Source organism: Tyto alba, unplaced genomic scaffold, assembly GCF_018691265.1.
Source record: "Tyto alba isolate M040663 unplaced genomic scaffold, T.alba_DEE_v4.0 Super-Scaffold_2, whole genome shotgun sequence".
Lineage (NCBI taxonomy): Eukaryota > Metazoa > Chordata > Aves > Strigiformes > Tytonidae > Tyto > Tyto alba.
The window spans coordinates 76985513-77010824 of record NW_024881282.1 but is presented as its reverse complement, the minus strand read 5'-3'; the positions used below and the strand labels follow the sequence as shown (position 1 = coordinate 77010824).

Here is a 25312-nt window from a genome sequence, read left to right as displayed (position 1 = left end):
ATGGTTAGGAAAATAGTGTCGCAAGTTTAGCTGCTTTGAAGGTATTGGAAATGTTAACAGTAACAACTGGACTAATGCTATAGGCTGTCACTAAATCAACTCTGCACAATATATGAACAAAACAGTTCTGTATGTTAGGGATAGAATTGCTGAGAATTAATTTACCATATAGCATACTGTATTTACTTTTAGAAAACAATTTTATAACCACACTTGTGAAATAGCAAAAAGTATATATCGTATGAAAGAAACCTCACATACACTAAGGATGCCAAAATATTTTAAAAATGTGCAATTAAAGGTGTGTTAAAAGTAGTAAAGAAGCCTCTCCCCCTCTCTCCATCCTTATTTTCTTCATAGAAGTAACTCTTACAGCATCTCCTATGGTAGAACTCCATCATACTTAGAAGTTTTTAGCAGAAATTGTGTGTGCTAGAACTGTATACTTATAGTGGTAACAGTTTCTGATTTTTTTTGATTGGGGGAAAAGTCTGTAATCGATCCACCCTTTAATGTACTTCACCTAGAACGAAAACTAATTAACTTGAGTGTCTTATATATGAAACAGCTGTCAAGGCTGGAATCTGGTGTGGCTTTCTAATTTAAGAAAATTCCCACTGAATTCTGACTGTGCTGTAATGCATTTGTGGTGATTTAACATTAAATAAAATAAACTGGAAGATGTACAAAGTGAAAATTACTCAAAGTCAGTCAGAGATCCAGATTTTCAGGTATATGTCTTATAAACAATTTGCTGCAATTTCTTAGAAATTTTGTGTTGTCATCTTGCTTGAGAAGCCCGCTGTTTCCCTATAGCTGATGGTATGCTGATATTATAGTTGATGTAAAATCAGCACGTCTGTGCACAAAACTGAGCTGGACTTCATTGCTTTTGCACTGAGAACTTTGAAATCAGGGCAACACAAACTTTACAAACCTGCCTGAGACCCATTTTGTAGTTGAGTCTTGGGCTGTACAATTCCAACGCTGTCAGTGCCCAAGCTTTCTTAATCGTTCTTTTGCACGCTTCATACTTATACAGCAAATTAATAATGCATTATTTTGAAGACATTTTGAGTCATTTGCATCAGTTTCTGTTACAGACATTAGAGATGTTAGGTGGTATTGAGCTTTTGAGTTGATAATTGGAAAACAAAAGGACAGCAGCTCTAAGACTGAGAAATGTGCTACTTCATCCAAGGGACATTAACATTACAGTGAAACTTCTCCACAGAGGCACATAGGAGGAAAAGGAAATCCTCTTTACAACTGTGCAAAGTCTTGGATTGTGTTGCATTAATTATGAATTTATTTTATCAACAACATAGCTTAAGTTGGAAAGGAATTTGATATCTAGTCCAAAATAATGCTTAAAGTGGAGTTAATTAGAGCAAACTTGTTCATGGCCTTGCCTAGTAATTGCATGACCGTTCTGGGCAACTTTTTCCAATCCTGAATTATCCTTCTGGTAGAAAAAAAAACCACTTTTTTTTAATCAATTTCCATTATGGAAACTTGTAACCATTATCCCTTCTTGCTGCATCACCATGAGAAGTGTCTGTGTCTCTCTCCATACCCTCCCATTAGGTAGTTGAAGACCACAGCAAGATTCTTCCTCAGCCTTCTTTTAAAGCAAACCAAACCCAGATTTCTGAGCATCACTAGTGTGCTGTGGGCCCCTAATCTTAATATCCTTCTCTGGCCTCACTTCAGTACATCAGTGTCTTTCTTGACTGGGAGGCCCAGAATTGGACACACTACTCCAAATGCAGTCTCACACGAGGGCTTTACCTGCTGGCTATACTCTTAATTGTATAGCTTGGTATGCAGTTAACCTTCTGTACTAATACTGAAACTGGTGTCCATCAAGATGCCCAGGTCCTTACCTGCAAAGCTTCTTTGCCAACAGTCAGCACTCAACTTTTACTGCTTTATAGGGTTGATTTGTCTCATGAACAGGACTTTATATTTTCTTTTGATATTTTCTTCTGTCATAGTATAGTAACTATTTCATTATGTGATAAAATCACACTTGAAAGCAAGGTATTGCAGTTACTTTATATATTTACACATTAAATAATATATAGGAAAAAATGAACCCTGCCTTACCCTGTCAGTGACCTGAATATGACAAATTAGAAAATCCGCAATGTTTCAAAGGTAGTACAGTATAATGCTTGAGCTTAGCATTCTATAATCCCTTCTGAAAAGAATCTGATATACCAAAGTGTGTTCCATAAATTACAGCTATGTTTCTGGATTTCACTGTATATAAAGTGGGCTTGTAAAAATTAAATTTTAGTTCCTTTTTAAACATGTCTGTACTTCAGTCTGATGCACATATAAAATGCAGAGTCAAAGTGGTAAAAAGCTGCGTGGTGATTTATTTGCTTTTTCTGTGCATCAGAATAACCCTGCCACCTTGAGAGCCTTCAAAACAAAATGAAAAAGTGGAAAAAATACAATGTAAAGTGGTGCCTTTATATCCCAAAAGCCATCTTTTGCCACCAATCCTATACTGTTCCTGGCTTGCAATACTGTAGTTTGAAGTTTTATAGTGTTTATAAAGAAGCAAAGCTTGTACATGATAGAAAAGATAACTGTTTCTTCAGAAGCAATAACAATAATAAAAAAAAGCCACTAAGCCACTATTATCAATATCCTGTTAAAATTATTATATTTTGGACTTAATAGTATTGCACTACAATGCTGAAGTCAGTTGGGTGTAATAAACTAATAATTACCTCTATTCAGGTCTTTTTGCCCTTGATGTGTCCAAAAAATACTTGGCTAGCTTAAAAATTGTCAGTAAAGTGTTGGCCTTCATGGAACAACTGCACAACCAAAAGTACACTTCTCTGCACTGTCTGTAGGCAGTGCAGGTCACAACACAGCAGAACATTCCTATCTGCTTTAAAAGCAACTTTTGTTCTGGCTAAATGTTTGAAGTGAGCCTATCGCATTAATATGCTTACATTATGCAACATTAGTCGTATCTGCCATATAAGTTTGTGGTTAATAGGGTTTGACTTCTACATGTTTAATATTTTTCAAAGACCTTCTTATCAAAACAGAAAATAAAACCCAAAGAACAGAAGAGCAAATCTGCAAGTCTCAGGGGCTATATTCAGAGTATAATCTAGCTTCAGCTCCATGGGAGTTGCTAGCTGACAAAACCCCAGGCTTTTTTTGTAGTTTGTACAAAAATAAGTACTGGTCATGGTAAAATGGGGGAAAGGGTAGGATAATTATAGTGTACCTTTTAAAAACAGCGGACAGTAAGGCTAAACGTCTTTCAAGTTCATTAAAACATGGTTTTGTTTCAACTCTGATTTTCAGAACCACTAAGCATTTTGTACAGTATGTGTTTGAAATGTTGACTTTAAGACTACTGATGATAGGCTGTTTTTCTAGATCTCAGCCCACAGAACACTAAGAAAAACGCTACAGGTCATACACACTGGAATGCATTCTACCCTAAACACTGTTTACTACTGTGTAATTACAGAAGATGGGAGAAGAGCTTGATTTTTGCAAATTTTAAAGGCCTCTTCCAAAAAATCTGAAAATTGTTGTATTACTGAATTGGACTAAATTACTGTCATCAATCTTATTTTTCAATCTGTTACCCTCCTGGGAGGATGGGAGTGGCAGGAATGACATGCTGTGGTTTAGTTTTTTAATTTAAAGTGGGTTTGTGAGGCAATTATAGATGTGTAACATACGTGGAATTATGGAAGTTTCTATCAACTTCATAAGGCTTTTAGTAGCATAGATGACTTTTCTGTTATGAGGTGCATCTGTCCTTCCAGATTCCCTTGATGCCATAGGTAAAGGGGAAGAGTATGTGTTTTGAGATTTTAAGGTTAAAACACCAGTGCCTGTTCAAAGTAATGCAAGTTCAGTAGAGACCATTATACATTTTATGCCTTACACGTTCTTTTGTTTGTTTGTTCAACACATTCAGCTCTCACTGAAGTAAATGAAAAGCATTGACAAGGGGTCATGCACATAAGAATAAGTTTGGAAGGAGTAAGTAATGTTCAGTGAGTCCAGGAAGTAGCCTTTGAAGATAAAGCAAAAAATCCCCAGGGGCTGGGGGATGGAGCATGTATGTATGTATTTAAGAGGAAAATAGAAACTGTTTGTTTGTCATCCTATTAAACTGCTTAAATCATCTGTAGTGCTGTTGCAGGCGTCAGAGTAATTAAAAAAAAAAAAAAAATTGGCCCAAAAGAAAATGAGAAAATGTTTTGCTTTAGCCTTGCAATGCCTGTGTGCTTTTCTCTTCCTCACATCCAGTCTGTGTCTTTAAGCTTTCCTCAGAGTTTTTCTTGTCTGGAATTGCTTGATTGTTACCCACATGTGTTGAGATTTTTGTTTGTAAAGCAATAATATTCAATCAGTATAACTAGTTTAGGCTATTTTACTTTTATATGCAGATCAGATATGTAACTATAATGCCTTTGTATAGGACCTCATTACTTATACCTTTGTTATCATTTCAGAAACCAGTTAAATAATATGCTTTTAACATTTTTTGCCCTTTTCTTTTCCTAATAGGTAATACCAACCTTCAGACCAAAACAGGGAATATCACAGTAGGTAGGTTCTACCTTCTGTCTGATATACTCTCTTTTCACTCTTCCCTTCTTTCTGAAAACTAAATATTCACAGGGAAAGTAAAGGAGGTGATTCCTCACAGATGTTTCTGCCCTCTTTTCAGGAGTAGCACTGATAGGTGTGTAGCTGAAGGAGATCTTTTCCTAACTTTACAGCCTTTTGCAGATGGGCAAGGCACACTGCCTAGCTTTTGATACCACAACACTTGCTGCACTTTGTACAAGTCAGACTGAGTCTAGGTGTCAGCTTTTACATTAAGCTGGGATAAAAGGACATGAGAAGAGACTGTGTGTGATATGCAGTCATTTTGCCTTTAACCTAGTGCTCTATCTTACATTTGTTGATATCAATGAATAGCTATGTTTAATTTTTATATCACAAAGCATTAATAATTCAAGTATTACATATTGGGCAGGGAAGGATTGTGATAACTTAAACACCATTTCCAAACTATTATGCTAATCATTGTCTTCCCTTAAGAAATAGAAAGAGCTCAAATTTTCATTTAGGAACTTGAACTTTTATACAACAGGATAACTTGGAGTTACCAATTAAGGTATGCACTAGATCAGCTGCATTATTCTAGGAAAATATTAGGACCCCTTCTTTGACCATTTTACAGTATATCAACACAACAGTGAGAAACTCAAGTTCTGGTTTTTATGGCAGAAAATTGAAGTAACAAGATCATAGTCAAGGCTCAGTGTCTCTTGAAGGTACATGGAAGGTTTTCCCCTTCTGAAATAAACTTGGTTACAGGCCTAAATTTCAATGACTTCTGCTAATGGTGGTAACCATAGTCACTCACTAAGCATTGTTCAGGGACGAGCTGTACTGTTACAACTCTTATGTTTCTAAGTGATCTATATTAACATTGTTGGAAAATTAATGCAATACACATTCTTATGAATTAGTCATTAAACCACAGAATTAAATTAAGCTTGCTAGTCTGTTTTTCCTTCTGTTAAATAAACTCGTAGAATATGAAGAGTGTTTAAATAAAGATTTCTGAACACAGGAGGTAGCTTTTTCCATCAACAGATGATGATTATTTTCCTTAACTCACCACGTTCAGCTTAAACATTCAGACACATCTTACAGTTGAATAAACTTTATTTTTTCAGATTTCAATTTTGAAAGCACTAGTTAGACTTACTCTTTTCCTAAAGAGCACTAAACATCCTTAAGATTTTTATGGGTTTTTCCAAAGGCAAATAACTTTAAAAATCCAGTGGTTCAACTCTAAAAACTTGAAAAAAGAGAAGGTAAAGTTTTAAGTGAAAGGTTTTTGTGTATGAGAAGTTTATGCCACAAGATAATTTTTGGATTTCCAGGGACCTGACAGGGATTTACTGATAGAAATGGGAAGAACAAATCACATCTTCCAACTTCCCTGGCTGGGTTTTTATAGGGATGTAGTTAGTTATTTCACTGGAGTCAGAATTTTATCAGTTAACTGGAAAAATGCACTCACCTCTAGATATTTGAGGATGTATCCTTAGCTTTTGAGAGATTTATTTACAAGTCAAAGTAAATCATAATTGAGTGTGCTGGATTTTGTTTCAAAATATTTTTGGGAAAATACAAGCAACTGTATTGACAGTTTCTTATTCTTGTGTAATTCTGCATTAAAATAGGAAACCAATGTTGTTGTCTCTCACTCCCTTTAATTTTCTGATTTTTTTTTTATAATATATAGAATAGTTTGATTTATTTTGGTATTACTTGTTTGTGTAAATCTATTTTTATTTTTTGAAGACTAGACAAAATTCCATCTGATTTTAAGCATCTGGCATATGGCAGTGTTTCACACTTGATATTGTTGAAATATGAAAGTAGGGATTATTCTTTTTTTCCTATACTGTGAGCTTTGTTAGTCACAGACAAATTGTTTTCCAACCCCAAACTAGAAGATTCCTATTTCTAACAAATGTTCTATGGGTTTTGGATGGATTTTAATTTAAAGCAACTAGACCTATTTTTACTTCTAATTTAAGTTATTACTTAAAATAGTCATTAGAAATCTGAATAATCTTACAAATGGTAATGGAGTATTTTGGTTTTATAACTAGATTAATCTTTTAAATTTTTATTTGGTAAATTCATAGGAAAGCTCAGGTTGGAAGAGACCTCAGGAAGTTGCAGAATCACAGAATAGTTGAGGTTGGAAGGGACTTGTGGAGGTCATCCTGTCCAGCCTCCCTGCTCAAGCCGTCTCTAGCCTCCAGTCTCCTGCTCAAAGCCATGCCAGCTCTGAGGTTGCTCAGGGCTTTATGCTGTGGTCTTGAAAACCTCCATGGATGCAGACTGTACAGCCTCTCTGGGGAAACTGTTCCACTGCCTGACTGTCCTTAGGGTGAGAAAGGTTTTCCTTCTATCCAGACGAAAACTCTCTTGTTTCAGCTTATGTCTGTTGTCTGTCATGCACTCATCATGCACCACACTGACGAGCCTGGCTTTGTCGTCTTGATCACCATCTCACAGATCCTGGGGGGCTACTGTCAGGTCCTGAAGCAGTTTGTTCTCCAGGCTGAGCAAGCCCTCTTCCCTCAGCCTCTCCTGATGAGGAAGGTGCTCCACGCCCTGACTATCTTGATGTTTCTCCGCTGAATTTGCTCCAGTTTATCGATGTCTCCCTTCTCTTGGGAGCCCCAACACTGGGTTCTGTATTCTAGGTGTGGTCTAATAAGTGCTGAGTAGAGAGAGATAATCCCTTCCTTTATATGCTGGCCATGCTTCAGTTAACACTGCCAAGGATACTGTTGGACTTCTTTTTTGCCAGGGCACACTGCTGGCTCGTGTTCAGTCCTGCTATGCTTATTTCTCAATGCTATTGGTATGGTCTGATTATGTATTCTCTCATCTGCTGCCAAGCCAAGTTTTCCCCTACTAGCTCAAAAAAAAAAAAAAAAAGGATTTTTCCTCATTGGATTACTTATGTTTAACCCAGTTATGCACTGAAGAAATTAATTTTATATATTTGATATATCCAGAAATGCTAAAGCTTATGTTGGTTGTTTTGTTTGAGGTGAGGAAATAACCTTAACCAGGTTATGCACAGTAGGGACTCATTCTGGCAAAGAAAAGTGTATATTCAGATTAAAGAAACTCTTAACTTTTTTTGGTAAATATATTGGGATCAATTTGCCTTATTCTGCTAATTTCTTTCTTCAGTAACCCGCACTAGACAAGCTAAAGGCTTCAGTGACTTGCTATGTGATGAGAGAATGTTGTCATAAGGCAATTCCTTAGTAATGAGAGAAAGCAGTTTTATTTTAAGAACGAAATCAATTATGGAAACTATTATGGTATTTAAGACAGTTTTGGATAACCAAAAAATAATAACAGTATGTTTAGAAGTATTGCCACATCTTTGAGTTTTGTCTTGAGGATTTAGTTTTTAATGTGATCTAGGGTTTTTTTTAAATTAAAAATCTAATTTCTGAACTCCATTAAAGGTATTTACTTCATAAAGTACAGCTCTTAAGTACTTCTAAAAAGCATTATCCCTGCACATACTTGTCTCTTAATATGAATTAGTTCTACTGATGTAGTCTTTGCCATATGCTTCAAGTATGTTGATGTTCTGGCTCTCATTTGTGTCCTTCATCTTCAACCCTGTATCTCAGAACTTCACCACCTTCTGTGTTCTGCTGATGACAGACCTGTAATTTTTTTTTCCCCTGTTGTTCCTATGCTTTCTTCTACACCACCCTATACCAAGGGTGCTGTTCTCCAGGCAGGTTGGGATCAGCTGCTTTTTCCTATCCCTCAGATGTCAGGTTATAAAAAATGAAAGTTTTAACTCAGAGTGGACTATTTTTTTTCTTTTAATATCTGCTGAGTTACTACTCGGTTTAGTCATCAGTCTTTGTGTTCATGTTCCCCCTCCTTCTCTTTGTGTCCTTTTGAATGTAGAATACATAACATTCTGGACGGAGCAAGTAGCTGCTGCCCGAGAACAGGGTTTTCCTGGCAGCTTAAAAGAATTAACTTTTTTTACTTCTGTACGTGTTCTATTAGCACTAAACAATTTTGGTGATGTTACATCATGTATGTTTTACAGCATCTTGTATCATGATGCTGAAGATTCTGGATGTTGTTTTAGTGGTACTTGAGTTTATATTGTATTTGGAGCTATATTTTTTTTTCAGCTCTTGATAAGACAGATATTTTATACTCGTCCAATGTGTATCTTGCTGCAGTTGTCAGTACCTAATTGTTTGTAGGAGAGAAATGGACGATACCACCCATTTCATCCACAAATGGATAGTTCTGTTCCAATGTAGAACTAACCAGTCTACATTCAAGACAGTATAAATATAACTATACATCTAAGTATAATTCTAATAACTTTTAACAGGTAGTATTTTCCTACAGATATGCCTGAAAGTCATTCATGGGGTGCCACAAATGGAAAAATACTTGATTTTTCTCAAAAAGGGTTTCTTTCCTTCCGTAGTTTGCATGCACCCAAAGATCTTGATAACTGAATCCAAAATGATCTCTTAGGTCTCCTAAGTACTCTTGCTATTATTCAATATACATTAGGTACTTTCTAAGAAATACAGTATCCTATGAATATCAGGTTTCTTCATTATCTTTCAAACATACCTTTCCCACTTACACCAAAATTAATCTATGAAAATTTGTATAATGAAGATTTAATTTCTGTGGATTTAAACGAAGGGAATAAATCTGAAAGTCTGAATTTAGAATTATGTATGCGTAGCTAGAGTTATGTATTTATCCTTCTTGGAAAGAAGCAGCTATGATGTAAAAGAGCTGCATGTCTCATGGATATTAAAATACAGGGATGTATTTAGTGTTGTAGAATACTGTTCATTTATTAAATATGTAATGCAAAACCCAAAGTACTTTTCCTGTTGGGATAACATACCATTGCCAACTTAATAAATCACTCTGTATTTTGAGGGTTTTCTTCCAGAGTACGTCAGCATTCTCCTTAAGCATGCTAACATTCTCTTACTGCTCCTTTACAAGTGTTATAATATATGAATTTTGAAACTTTGAAAATGAAATCCTGAAATCTTGTTGTTAAAAAGAGGCTGTTATCTTTTTAATCTGTAATAAGACGGAAGCTTTAAAGCACTAGGTATAGAAAAGAAAGCATGTTTAATGAATGTGTCTGGGCTTCACTAAATGGTTGGGGTTGGCAGGGACCTCTGGATGTCATCTAATCCAACCCCCCTGCTCAAGCAGGGCCACCTACAGCAGGTTGCCTGGGATCCTGTCCAGACGGCTTTTGAATATCTCTAAGGAGGGAGACTCCACAACTGCTAAATATACCAATATACATATACCTTGGTAAAATTCCCCTGAGCCTCCTGTTCTCTAGGCTGGGCAGCCCCAGCTCTCTCAGCTTTTCCTCATGGGAGGAATGCTCTAGTTCCTTAATCATCTTTGTGCCTTTCATTGGGGACTCTCCACTATGCCCATGTCTCTTGTACTGGGGAGCCCAGAATTGGACACACTACTCCAGGTGTGGCCTCACCAATGCTGAATAAAGAAGAAGGATCACCTTTCTTGACCTGCTGGCAATGATTTGTCTAATGCAGCCTGGATACCATTTGCCTTCTTTGCGGCACATGCCCAATCTGATGTTCACCAGGACCCCCAGGTCCTTTTTCTACCAAGCTGCTTTCCAGCTGGGTGGATCCCAGCATGTACTGGCGCCTGGGGTTGTTCTTGTGCAGGTGCAGGACTTTGCACTTTTCCTTGAACTTCACGAGGCCCATTTCTCTAACCTCTCCAGTTCCCTCTGAGTGACAGTATGTCATTTTGGCATATCAGCCACTTCTAGTTTTATGTCATCAGCAAATGGGTGAGGGCACACTCTGCTCCATCATCCAGATCATTAATCAGGATGTTAATCGGGACTGAACCTAGTCTTGACCCTGGACTTTCCCACTAGTTACTGGCTTCGTACTCAAGGCTCACAGATGAGCAGATTTACGTAAATAATTGAAACTTCCACAGGAGGTTTTGCCAGGGGTTTCATATTATTGACAATCATGTTCCTGACTAGATGTACATTATCTCTTCATAAGTTGCTTCTACCCCATTAATCTCTTAAACATTTAAAATAATAGAGACCTATAGCTAATTGGTTTGCAGAGATGGTTAACAAAGTATTATATAGCCTGTGGAGGAAGATGCATTGATATGGACAATGTGGATAGATACTTAAAGGGGAAGATATCATTTGATCTACAGTAGGTCAGAGGCATATCAAGGTGGAGTTGTACTTGGCACACTGTATTATGATGCAGGATTGAGCCATGTAATGATTTTTTTTTTTGGAGCAGAATAAGTTACCTAAGAGACTGTGGCCTTTAAAACCAATGGATCATTTAGAGGTAAAAGGGTAATCTGGACAATTTAGTTAGCAAAGGAATTGTTTTCGTGAGAGACTTCTTTGATTTCTGTCACATCATTTGTCTGCCTGGTCTGGATAATGCATATGATAGTGACTGCTAATGATTTTTTAGTAGTATTTACAATTAGTCTATTTAATGTATATATTTCAGTTTCTATTAATATTTTTCATATGAGTCTTAGAACAATGAATTGAAACAAGAAAATTGACAAGTCTTTATCAACAAATGATACTAGATAGCCAGTTAAGTAGCAATTAGATCATCGTCACACTTTGGTTATGCTGGAATCTCATACTTTTTCCTATCTTTAATCAAATAATAATAAATATTTTGTGTTTTCCTATTGAAATCAGTTTCATCACTGATTTTAGTCCTAGTGCTGATGGGCAAGGTCAATCATGTTCTGTTAGGAAAAGTAAATATGTTTTTGCTTCTGTTTATTCTGTTCTTCAGTACTTGGCTTTATGAAATGAAGGAAGAAGAAATACTAAATGTTGCAAAGGATGTTTCAGTTTTGTCACCTTTGTGGACCTTTTGGTGATCTTTAACTGTATAGTCTTTCTCAAGTTATGTGACTTAAGTCTTACTCTTCAAGCTGTATTTATTTTTCATAAAGCTTAATAAAAATTTTATCAAGAACATCTTCCTTCACTGCTTTTGTTTTTTGCTTTTCTTTCTGTACTAGTAAATTCTTAAATAGCTAAAGTTACTCGAGAGTGACCATCTGTTCCATTTCCAGTAGAACGATTCATCCTTGTATTTGCCCTTCAGCTGTCAGTCCTTAGCAAACTCTGAATTCAAACTATGCGTTTGTTTCTTATCTTATGAACAACCTTTTACAAAGTCATCAATAAAATGTTTCATTGTCACTTACACAAGCAAAACCTTTTTTTCCAGTTTATTAATTTAAATTAACAAAGAGTTGTTTTGTTTTGTTTTGTTTTTCCCAGATTTGGCAGAGAACTTCTTTAACAAAATCTGTTGAGATGGCAGAAACATTCACATCCAATTCTTGTTACTGTTTTTCTTCTAGTCAAAGACAGTCTCAGTTTCTCAGCTGACTGACTATGGATCAGCTACTTTTTTATAAATTACTTTCACCTCCAAATAAATCAGTTTTAGCTGTGAGATAATAATCCCTTTCCATGTTTTTACTGTTATATGTATGTCCTGGGTTGAGTGAGTGGTGGGGATTTTTTGGTGGCAGGGGAGGTGGCTATACGAAGCTCCCCCAGCTCCACCTCTGTTTGGAAACTGAGCCACTCAGCTGCGCCTCTGCGATAACACATTTAAGAAGGGACGTGGTGACGAGCAGTGGGACTTGTGAGGAGGAGTTGCTGCAGCTGCATGAACACCAAGGTCAGTGGAGGAACGGAGGAAGAAAGGAGGGGGGAGGTGTGCCGGAGCAGAGACCCCCCCTGTATCCTGTGGTGAGACGGCAGGGTGGCCCCCCCCGCCACCCATGAAGATCAGCGGTGGAGTAGACACTGGTTTATAGCCTGTGTTTTTTCACCTGGATAATCAAGGTTCTGTGCCCGAAGAAGGCTGGGGTCTCATGGGAAAAGGTAGCCCCGCTGCTGTAATTCAGTGCTGGGAGGATTGCAGCATGCGGGGGAGTCCCACGCCGGAGCAGCTCGGGAAGGGCTGCAGCCGTGGGAGGGAATCCAGTCGGAGGAAGTTAGTGACCCATGACGGAGCAGTGTGGGGAATGCTGCGGCCCATGGGAGGAATTCATGTCGGAGAAAGTTTGTGGAGGACTGTCTCCTGTGAGAGGGGGACCACGATGGAGCAGGAGGAACAAGTTCCGGACACTCCCCTCACCGAAGATAAAGGAAGTGGCATCACTGACTGCACCCCCCATTCCCTGCCCCTGCGCCACTGGGGGAGGAGGCAGAGATATCGGGAGCAGAACTGAGCCCGGGAAGAAGGGAGGGGTGGGGGGAAGGTGTTCTCAAGATGTGGCAATGCTTCTCACTGTCCTACTCTGTTAAGTGTTGTTAGTGTCTGTAATAAATGTATGTTCTTTTTTTTCTTCCTCTAACGAGTCTGCCTTTTGCTCATGACCATAAAGGGTGATTTTTTTCCCCATCCCAGTCCTATCTTGAACCCCAAACCTGGCTCTCTGTCCCTTCTTATTGCCGGAAAAGAAGGGAGAGAGATCTGCTGCATTGTGGTTGGCTGCTGACCAGGCTCAAACCACGACAATGGAATACACCAATCTTCACCATCTGTGCTTGAGATCTGGGATCAGAAAAGCTCCAGATGAGTTTTAGAGCTAAAACTGTATGGCAAGCATAGAGTAGTAATGCTAGACATCCTTGTTGTGATAATCAAGTTCATTCTCTCATCAGTGTTTTTAGTTTTTAAAATGGGAAGTTTCATTCAAGTTTGATTTTGTTATTTCAGCTGCTTCTGAAAGTTTGATTGTTTCTCTTTCTATACACATCCAGAAACTAAGAAAAATACTCTCTATCAGTATTTCATGATTTCTTGCCAATGCTTTCACTTCTAGCATTGTATTTAGAAGGATATTTCACTGACTACCTTTTGCTCATGTACATGTGTAATTTTTTTATGAAACAATGCTAGTGAGGCATAATTTCTTTGCAATTTTTATCAGGTATAGGTCTGTTCAGTAGTTCAAAAGTTAACTCTTTAGGACTTCACTGTAATATTGTGGAAATTCATGTATTTAAAACTGGAATACGCTTCAAGTAATTAAAGACTACTTCTCAACTATATAATAAAGGCTTCCTATTTGTAAAAATGGTTCTTTACAAAGTTTTGTTATCATAAATTTCAGCTAATAAGGAATAGAAGAAAAGGCAGGCCTCTATTCCAGGGCAAAGAACGAATGCTGTTTTCCTAAGTGCAATGGTTATCTCAGATATTTGTTTAAAATTCAGATCTAGTGAATCAGACTTTACAAAGCCTGATACACAGTTCTCTGTAGCAAGATGTTACAGTGCATGACCGCTTGTTTGCTTTCCTGGGTAAAGTTCTCCCTGTGCAGAGTATGAGAATATGAACTCTTGGAAACCAAAATAGATCTTGGTGTTCAAACTTTGTGCTTGATCTCTGCACAAAGATAAATTCATCCTTGTAGCAAGCGTGGAGTTTTGAGACCATGGAGATGCTACAGGTCCAGTAACAACTGCAGGACTATGGCCTTGGGACCAGCATATGCTGCAGTTCTGGACTAGGGAGTCAAATTTTGTTCAGAAACCTGTTTTTCTAAGAGAAGTCTGACATTCAGTAAATGAATATAAGATACTTCTCAAACACAGAAGAACTAATAAAATCAAAGTACAGAGACAGATTCTAGCAAATTTTTCTTTAAAAAGAGTGAATGATGCACATGTTCCCTTACATATTTTTTTTTTTTTTTTCAGATTCATCAGATGGAAGTCTAAAAGCTTCTACACATCATGGAACAATAGATGTTTATGTCAGTCAATTAAGAAAAGTAGATCTGAAATCCCAAAAAGGTTAGCAAACAAATACTGGTTTTTGGAAGCCTATGATGTAAAAGAAAAGGGGATAATGTTGGCGGGTTTTTTTGTTTATCTGTCTGAAAAAAAAAAATTTGTGATTGTTGGTTATATACGTTTTTACCTCATTATTAGAAGATGTATATAAATACTTAAAATATAGTAAACTCTGTAAGGGGCAATAATACTTAAAATGGATTACAGATTTTTTTTATTTTTCAATACTTTATTTTTTTCATGACAACGGACCCAGCAGAATTCTGCAGAGTTGACTTGGATTACAGTCTTCCTTTGCCTTGAGCACAGTTTACTGCATGATGCTGACATATATATTTGCAGTGACAAATTACATACATTTACATTTCTTTTTCCTGCCCTTTCTGGATGAAACGTCCCATTGTTGAAACGGGAAGTCAGAAAAACAGATGAGAGAGCCTTATCCCATCATTCTTCCTTCTTTCTCCTGAATACTCAGTAGAATTTTACTTAGATAAAAGCTCACTCTTGAAGTTGGGTTCATAGTTTTGCCATTCAGAAGATATGATACTGTAAATGACAAGACTGACTACATATTGTTAGTCCTAGTCTTGCAAAAAAACTCCAGTACAGTATTTTCATACTTGACTTTAACATCGTCAGGTACTTAAGGTGGTTTAAATGAGCATGGTATTTGGTACCCTTCTCTCTGTGAGACAAAGCCTGTGTCCTGTTAAAACCTAGCAGTTACTCAGAAAGGGAATAATGAAGGAAATGCATCGAAAGCACTTGTGTATCATTCTTCTGTACAAGCTATTCAGGTTCCATTGGTGCAAAGAAACTTACATTATTTCTTAGTTATCTTTTGTATCACTTAGTAATAAGCTAACATCTCTTTGAATTAGTAGCAAAGAGGAATGTACTTAATAAAAGCTAATTAACGTTATTTTCAAAACATTGCCCGACATCTCTTCTGTCAGCACAGTTAAGTAAAGGCAAAGTTGAAGTTCTGTTTTCATTTACCACATAAATTCAGCATAACTGCTGACAACTCCACTGTAGAAAATGTCCCATTTGTGATAAATTAGCTGCACGGGTGTTGGATTTTGTAAGTCACATCACTGAGCAACTCTCTAAGGAGGACCCAAAGGTGAAGACCTTTTCCCGTTCTTACTCTAAGGCTTTTGTGTATCCAGCAAAATTAAGGCCTAAATTGTGCCAACAGTTATTTGTTCATCGGGACTGTCATGGGCAAGTGATTCTGCTGAATTTAAATTGCGTTGCTTTCTGACTGCTGCTTAATTGTTATAACATTAGTTTTCTTACTGTGTTTTTCAGCTTGAAACTTTTTTATGTTTTTCTAAAGTGAGTGTTAGAATCGGGCAAAAACTAAGGAGCACATATACAGAAAGTGCATTCTGAATTTTAGGAGGTTTTGTTTTAATGTGTAGGATGCAGCTTCCAAACATTGTGAATGAATAATTCCAGATATGACTGATGTGGGCAGGTTGCGGGTCCAGCATCTGCCTTTAGTCTGATGCATAGAAGCACATATTTAGGGGAAGCAGAAGTCAAAATTTCTGTTCTTAATCTCAAGGGTAGAATTATTCACGCCACCAAAGTTGCAATTTTGCTAGTAGTTTACATTTTAGTGATACATATTCTAAACTGGTTAGTCACTGTTGTGGAGGCTGTCAAAATAAACAGACAATAATTAAATTTATTTTGGTACAATCGATTGGCACTCCAGCAATCATTCAGAAATGGCAGATCTAAATGTCTGATAGGAAAAAAAACTATTACTGCACAAAACTCCTAGGATTTAAAGACAATCCAAAATACTTGATCACTCACCTAAAAAGTGAGGTCTCTCAACCTCCAAGAACTTCCTTGGGTGGCATCCTGATCCAAGGGACAGTCCTCACCTGCAGCACACTGCTCCAGGGGGGACTAGCTCAAAATGCCTCCACCAGGAGACTCCATTAATACCCACGCTGAATCTGACCTGTGGTCAATATCAGCCCTTACTGGCTGAGGGCCCAAGTACTGTGAAAACCTGAGAACAAGGACATGGAAAAAAGAAATCAGGGGCTTCTATATTTCAGCAGCCAGGAAGCCCCATCTTCATCGGAGTAGGTGTATGTGCCACAGTCACTTTTGAGACTGCATCTGTTCAAGGATATGAACAGCTGGCCCTGTGCAGTAAAGCAAAGACAACTGCTAGTGTTAACAGTATGTAAGTGGCATCTCATCGTTCCAGAGGAGCAGTTCTTTCATAATGTGTCATGCAGTGGCTGGATTAATCATCAAATCTAATCCCCCGTCTTTGCTCAGGAGTGTAAATATGCAACTAGAAGATGAAACTAAGTCATACTTGTGAGACCTATTAGATTTGCTTCCCTTGATCATTCCTGTAATCAGATCCTCTGCCAAGAACTGTTGCTAGCAGTATATGTCAGTGCTAATTTTCATGTCTGCCAAGGTAATACTGTCATACCCTTTTCTACATGGAATGTGTAGTATTGTGGTTATGATAAATGAAGATGTCTTCGTTCATCCTTTCAGAGACAAAAAAAGAGGTGTCTGAAGACTCTTAAAAAAAAAAAAAAACGACAAACTGCAAAACAATAATTGTTTGTTTCATGCTTTGATCTCAATGTAAAAATAAGTAGCTTTCATTTAAATTTATACCAGGTTCAATTACAGTCAAGGTACCTGCCTCTCTCAAAGCCTATTTACAGCTGTCTGGAAGAAAAGTGGATGTGAGTTCAGAGATCCAGTTAAAAGAAACACAGAGTTCCTCCAAAGATGATCAAGTAACTATAAGTGGTAAGGCTTACTAATCTTGGCTTCCAATGAATGTCTGTCTGGCCTTGGTCAAAGGCATCTACATTTCCTTATGAGTTTATTGCTTTTGGCTGCTTCTTGTTTCAGGTTCATATGTTTGCTTGTGCCATTGTACTCCCCATGTTACTAGATGACTTTCATTTTGTTTGGTAAATGACTTGTGAATGCAAACAACTGCTTAGAGCCAGATTCATCCTCAACTTTATTCAAGTGAATTTGTGGGAGGTAATCCAGGGCTTCATTTGACCCATTGCTTTGTTGGCTTAGACAGTCACGTATAATGAATTGCCAGGGAATGTCTACTAAAAATGTAATCAAAAGTTTTCTCTGTGTCTGTTGGGTAGGAGGGAGAAGTAAAAGGGGTATATGGCATATTTATAAATATACAGTGTAAAAAGCTGGAGCACGGAGGAATAGAGAGTACCTGGAAAGGTGCCTGCAATTACTGGAAGCATTCTCCTAATGCATTTAAGGTTGAACTTGGGAATCCCAAGTCTTGCTGTTTCCTGCTTTAGAAAACAGTTGTACAATTCATTGTCAGTGTATTTATTTCTCTCCTCCTCTCCAGACATGTCTGTCTAAAAGTTAAGGCTGTTGCTGTTACCAATTACTCAGTTTGCTCAAGAGGAAACATTAACGTAATGTGTCTGAAGGCTCCAGCTTTAGTTTTTGAACGTGTTATGTCAGTATGACCTGGTATGATAGCAGATTGGGTGAGGCTTTGAGTTTTCTTTGGTTTTAAACCTAAGAAAAGATGCACAGAACTTCTTTTCCTCCCCCATTTAAGATGATAATCTCAAAGTCAGGAGATGTTAGAAGTGTATGTACATAATTTTAAGATGTAGCCTGCTTATATAAAATAGTAGTCTTGAAATGTGTAGGCATATCTCTTCCTGCCTTGAACAGTAGCTAGCATTTAAATTTAGTAGTAGCTATTAAATACAATTTCTTTAAACACCATGAGTAGAAGTTCTCAGGCTAGAAACCTGTGGAAGGACCCCAGATTCTAGCAAGGCTCTGTGAAATGAACTGCCTCAGCAGTAAACAACACTTCTCTCAGTGAATGAGGAGCACTGGCCAGTCAATCATCATGTCAGTCTGGCAACATTAAAGATAAGAGTGGTGTGTTAAATATACCCAGCTGAATGGCTTCTCTGGTTTCATGACCCAGTCAGTGTTTATGTAGGACAGTCACTGCTGAAGCAGATGCAATTTTTCAACCCACCATTCTGTATGGAAACAATCTTGGCAGTTGAAGCCAAAAGCGGCTCTGATTAGTTAACCCTCAAATATACATATCCCAAAGGCATGGAAATCAGCAAGAATAATGCAGAGGCAACAACATGAGGCCACTGATTGTTAGTTGTTTAAAGAGGTCACAGCATTGCACAAAAAAATTATTAAGCATAGATCTAAATTGATCATAATACAGGTGAATGAAAAATAGACCCTGGAATGGTTTTTCTGCAGGATACAATTCAGCTAAACCTGTGCTGGCCTGACGTAACATATCTTCACCTGTCTTTATACCCAGCATTTAGCTTTGAGTGTTTTCTCATGTATTGTAACCAATGATTTATAGCAGCTCTCTCCTCCCTTTTCTTCACCATCAGTAAGAAGCAACAAACCTGAAGGGAGATGAAGTAGTTAGTTTTAACATGTACTTTTCTCCTTTTTTTTTACCATTTTGAAAACAGTGCCTCCCCTTTCTTTGCTAATCCAGTAGCATTAGTTTGGCATGGCAAGGGAGATGCTTCCTCCTTCTCCTTCTCTTTACGTTATCCCGTAGGGACAGTGTATTCTTCCTGCAGGCCAAGCACTTGTCCCCTCATTCTCAATGATCTCTTCTACTTAAAGTTGATATTTGAGAATTTTTCTGTAGTAGTAGTTTTGGAAATAATTAAAAATCATTTCATACTGTTTCTCTATCATGAAAATACTATCCACTGTTGAAGTTTTGGGTACAGAGTCTATAGCTGTCCTGCTGCAACTGAAGAAATAGAAAATAGGGAGAGAAGAGGAAAGTGGAAAAAAACTATCAGAAGAGCATGGCAGTTTAGATTTTTATGCTTGTGAGCTCAAAGGTTAGTTTAAAAATAGATTATTTTTTCAGAAACTGGCCAGTTCTCATGTGGATAACACAAGCACCGACAGCTTTCAGGAAGTTTTACTTGCCTCTCAGAATATTGTGAGAGATGTTAGAGAGGAGGCTCTCCAGTGAGAAGACAGGCTAGAGTTCTGTGACTTGGGTGACCATGCACCTAGTCTATCACTTGCTCTAGGAAAGCCTTCCCTTACTGCTGTTACAGCAGTTATGATGAATGCCATCACCTTGCCTCATGGCTCCCATTTCCATGCTGAGTGGAGAAGTCAGCACGCTACAATCCCACAAGCAGTCACATCCAGGGCTTTGCAGGATAGCCAAGGAATAGAGCGGGTTTTAGGCAAAGAAAGAAGATGAAAGCCTGGAGTGAGTGCTCTGGAGGCAAAGTGATGCGAGTGTGACAAGGTGTTTTGCTCTTTTTAGAAAAGGAAGGGACTTTCCTGCAAAATTGGGATACTTAGTGAGAAAGGGAAGGAACAAGAGAGCAGTGCCAGGGAGTTTATTCTTCAGAGTAATTTGCAAGGATAAGTCATCTGTTTCCATAGTCACTCTTAGAAGAAGTATGTGTGGTATAATGAAATCTGTTCTAGAAAAATATTTTTTGCATGCTAGGCACTGGTCTAGCTTGCATCTGTGAAAGTGTTTGGCTGTCTAGTTTGAATGAGTAACTCCAGTAATTTCTGACAGTAATCATGTCAAGGCATCCTTTTCCTTTCTCTGGCAAAGAGGGAAGCCCGTGCTTGCTCAATGTCTGTGCCTTCCCCATGGCTCCAGGTCCACCTGTATTCTTAAATCAGCTGGTTTAAGAAGCCTGTAGAGATCATTAACTGTATCTGGTACTATATATGTAAGAAGAAGGGTAACAGGCTAAAAAGTATCAAATATTTAAGCAGGAAAGGAGTTTAGGAGACTTTCATGTCAGTGGGGTTGCAACCATGTTGAAGGACAAGGTTGAAATTCATATAATCTTTTCCATTTTTAGGACACTTTTCTAATAAGTCATTTTAAGTTCACAGTATGAAGGTAGGAGTAATTACCTGTGTGGTCCCAAGAGGAGGAATATTTCAATAAAAACATCAGTAAACAGGAAACAATAATGTTACACAGTTGAAAAAATTAAACAATGTATTAACATGACTGTTCTGTAAAATTCAAAATAATCCCTTGGCTTTACATGGCATTAGTAATACTTCATTGGAATATGTCCAGTTTTGAGTGCTGTACTTCAAAAAAGGATGTGGACAACTGTAGAGACTCCAAATGAGAACACACGATCAGAGTCCTAAAAACACGAGTAATGAGGGAGGACTAAATAAAAGAGTTGTTTTTGTCTGAAGAAGAGAAGACTAGGCAAAGATAAGATGCATTTTTCCAGTATGTAAGGAATTGCTGCAGAGATGAAAGAAATAAATTGTTTTCTGTCTACTGGTGATAGGACTAGAAATTATGATTTGACCTTGTGGTAAAGAAAACTTAGCTGAATAGTAAGATAAACTTTCTGGTAGCAAACACTTCTCTGGTGAGGCTGTAGGGCTGTCAGTGCTGCAGGTTGTAAAGAACAAGCTAGGCAAGCATGTCAGCTTAAATCCAGTGCATCATCAGGAGGTTGCTTTCAGCCCTGTTTTCTCTTGCCCGGAGTTGATGTGACCATCTGCTCATTTGGGGAGTAAATGACTGCAGCCAGTGGGCACGCTTCCGCCCACTTCCATTGCCAGCTTGTGTGTTGACAACTGTAAGCTCACTGGAAAAAGTCTTGGAGTCATTCAAAGACTTTCTTTGGATCCTTTTAGTGTCCATTTCCAAATCAAATTGTCTGAAATACAAACCCTTTCTTTCAACCACGTAAATCTTCCATCTCTGACTGGTGCCAGGGACTCATCTGATTGCAGATCTTTCTTCATCCCTGGCCCCCATTCTCGGGCCGAGTTCATATCCAAGCAGCAACCTTTGACCTGATGCCATCCATCTGCTTGGTGCCGAGTGACCTTTTAACTTTGGCAGTCGCTTACTCCATCTGGTTTTCAACACTTGGGTGAGTTTCCTTGGTAAAAGTCCCACAGTGTCACAGGTGCTCCTCAGAGGCCATAAATGTTTGTCTTTGTGGGTTATCATGTCTCCCTATTTTTACTTTCTTAAGCTGACAAACCAGCCTCTTTGCGTTTTTCTGTCCTCTTACAAAGAACATATTCTTTGGGAATTACTGACTTCCAAGTCGAGACATACTTGCTCCCTATGTCATCCAGCAGGACAACAGTTGCAGCAGTTAACAGGATTTTTAGCTTTTGGCACTAATCCCACCCCATCTACAGCACTAGTGCTTTGCTGAGCCACATCTGAACAGTGTTTCTCAGAGCCGTGGCATCTGGTGGCCATGCACACGGGTCATAGGGATCTCTTGCATGTTGACGGATGCCTTCCCTCAGATGTCTATCCTGGGTATGGAGAGAAATCCCCTGTTGTCTTCTCTAGCACCTTTTCTCCTGTGAAAGTTTCCAGGTGTATATTGCCTCTACTTTATGGGTTGATCCAGTATCTAGTTATTCTTTTGGTCACTAGGACCTCCTTAGATGGCCTTCCTCTTCATGTGCCTCTGGAGAGAGTCAGCCGGTCTAATTACCAGATGCCCTTGAAAAGGTGGCCATTGATACCACTGTCCTATCTCTGACTTTTGGGGCTTCTCTTAATAACGCACTTCAAGTCTTTTTACCCTGTCTGGTTCTCCGGCTAGACTGTGGTGAGAGGCACCTTCCTCCTTACAACAATCATCGGCTCAAGCATGCACTGAAATAATAAGACTTTCACGTTTGCCTGAGGTTCGTTCTAGATTCCCCTCTGGGACCCAGGGGATTTAGACAGATGTTTCCTACCTTCAGGAATTACTTACTGCTCAGAAAATGGCACCTCATGTAGTAGTACTGGGAGAGCGGCCTATGAAGTGCTGTGGACTTACCCCATAAGATTGTTTCAGAGCCAGTGTATGAGGAGAGAGTGGACTGCATGAGTCTCATATACCATGCACAAAGCTTTATGGAGGCGTTTAACTGCTTTCATTATCAGGAATTCTACATTGTTTACTTCAAGGTAATGTCTGTGTTTTTAGCTGCATGGAGTTCCAGGGTTAAATGCAAACACAGCTGAAGGGGCAGTGAATAATGTGAGGCAAGCAACTTGCCTTTAAAAGGGAAATAACTGAAAGAGCTTGTATTATGTCAGTCTGCTGAAACTTAAGTTTCAGAAAAAACTTAACAGCTGTCCAAGTGTAGCAATCCTTCTCCCACTGTGCAGCTGACTTGGGTCGATTGCATTCAGAGTTACCGTTCTGATCCCAGGAGTAACACTATCTGCTGCTGTGTCCCTCCCTGTTCTCTCTGTTCTCAAGGCACTTCTTCAAAACTTTCCTTCTTTCCTAGAAGCAATTTTTATTGACTCTTTGCCACTAGAATTGAGCGGGAAGAACATTGTTTTACAGTGTCCCTCTAAACACTGTCCCTCTGTGAAGCCTTGATCCTTAAGCAGTATCTGAAAAAAAAAACAAACAAAGACCCAGGTTGTATCTGGAAAAAATTAGATTCCTTCAAGTCAAATAGAAAGTTCATCCAACTTTTATAAAACACATTAGATGAGATGCTATCCTACAGACTTTTATTGGTTTCAGCTTGCATTTAACTCAAGCTGTTCACAGCCTTTTTGAGGTACACCACAGTCCTAGCAACACCAGTGAACAACATTTAAAATATGCTCCTTTTCATGTGCTTTATCATATGAAAATAGAGTGCTCTTTAACTGTCTCAGTCTCCAGGAAGGCAAATGAATAAACAATCAGTACTTGACTGTGTAAAGTTCTGCAAAGCTGTGTTCTCCCTTTAGACACCACACATGGGGGGGAAAAAAAAAAAAAAAAAAAACAAACAACAACAACAAACTTTTTCCTGGGCATTAAATTGAAAAGGTGGCCATGCAGCATACCTATGCGTCTATTTTTCCCTGAGCTGATGCTCTTGTCTTGCCTGGTGGATGTTTAAATTAAATCCTTTTTTTTAATTTCTTTCTTTTTTTTCCCCCCTTTTCTCAATCCAGCAGGCTGTTGGCTTTCCTGATTTAATCATGCTAGCAAAGTCATCCTCAAATTCCCCTTACGTTCTCACAGTATTCAGAGTACAGGCAGTGAGTACGGTTAAGACCAAACTGTCATCAAAAGGTCTTGAACTAAACCTTGTTGCTTGATTAGCGTCTCATACACAAAGTGATTTAACTATCTTAAGCTCATTTTGAACCTGCTACTGGTGATAGGCTTAAAAACCTTAAAATAGTTTGAAGATCTTCATCCCTAGGGAGTGGAATTTGACACTCACTTTCCTGCAGGCAGTTTGATATTTTCTGCATTCCCTTCACAGGCAAATCTCCAAAAAAAGCATAAGGAACAAAACATTTTTCTAAGTTCACATAGCAAATACAAAATGAGAAACAGAGCCCAGACAACAACTGAGCTTTAAAACAGCTCTTTTTAATTTGTTTCTGTGTGTCTTCAAAACTCTTCTTTAACTTCTTAGCAAGAATGTAGCAGGGTATAAGCACTGCATGAAACTGTTCATTTACAGAGCTGATTCTGTGATTCGGTGTTTGTTCCTTGTACAGAAGTACAAGCCATAGGGAGAAAAACGTGAGAGGGGGGAACTGGGACCAAGCACTCTAATGTGTACTTTCTGGAAATATATTTCTGCCCCACATTTAGTGTGTCCTTTCTCCTTAGGGAAAAAGCTGTATTTTCAGTGCTCTACAACTTTGTTAAGGGATCAACTGAAATTTTCCTTCACACTTCTTTGTTGGTTCATTTTTTTGACACCTGGAAGCTATTTCCTGTTTAAAATTCAGACTTGTCTAATGTTTTAAGTGCTACCTCTACTCAAATGACAGATTTTGTTTTCATTTCTATTCTGTATTCTCTGATACAATACTATTGCAAATCAGTGATTTGGGAAAGCTTTCTGAGGAATTGGAGGTTCAGGTTTTAACAGATTTCACATACAACACATTTGTCCAACTTGGTGATGATCATCATAGATTAAAGTCCATAATTAGATGGGGAGCAGAACTCTGGATTCTGCCTTAAAGTAGGATTGATACTGAGACTGAATGTGACTGAGACTGCTGCTGCCTGGAGCAATCAGAAGTGCAGAAACTGTATTAGGGCCTACACATGGAGATCCTTGAAGGCATGTGCTAGCCTGTTAACAAAGGATACTGAAACACCTTTTTGTTCAGTGGGGGAACTCCATCAGTGGTGGACTCCTGAAAATCCCATACTTTAAACAGTACCTCGGCCAGCTAGTGAATTGATGTGGGTCTGGCCCATAACCTTAAATGAATCCCATTTAGAAGCACTAAAGCGCTGAAACGCGATTGAAAGGTTCTGGCACATAGGCTTGGGTTGTGGAAACCGCTGCAGTGATGTCAGCTGGAGTTTCGCCACTGTTTTTGACATGGCCAAAACTTAACTTCAGCTGTGTTACAGGTCAGAGCAGAGCATGTTTGCAAAGTTGCTTCAGAATCTGCTTCCCTGCCATCCCTTATGCTATTCCAGGCTCAAATTAGTTCTAAACTTAGAATTCACTCAGTCACACGAACACTAAAGTAACAATAAAAGGTATTTTGTAAAGATAAACCAAAGTGAAGGTTAGTCTTGTGATAAAAGCACTGATTTGGGACTTAAAATATCCCAGTTTAATTCCCAATTTGGTCATAAATGTTCTGTATAAATTTGGAAGGTTACTTATTCTCTCTTGGCCACAGTTTCTTAATTGTAAAATGTGGGTAAATTGAACTTTCTCCTTTGTTACACAGTGAGCTTTTCAGAGCACGACTGTGCATAC

General features: G+C 38.3%; 1 protein-coding gene across 2 annotated transcripts in view; it reads left to right on the top strand.

The window, feature by feature from the left end:
• FAM185A (family with sequence similarity 185 member A) overlaps window positions 1-25312 on the top strand; it is a 43966-nt gene that overhangs the window by 16813 nt on the left and 1841 nt on the right. Inside the window, exons 5-7 of one of the 2 annotated variants that reach the window (XM_042792868.1) lie at window positions 4564-4605; window positions 14417-14512; window positions 17186-17320. In XM_042792868.1, coding sequence (XP_042648802.1) covers window positions 4564-4605; window positions 14417-14512; window positions 17186-17320 — 273 coding nt within the window. The remainder of the gene's footprint in view (window positions 1-4563; window positions 4606-14416; window positions 14513-17185; window positions 17321-25312) is intronic. The other variant, XM_042792869.1, reaches the window with a different exon arrangement.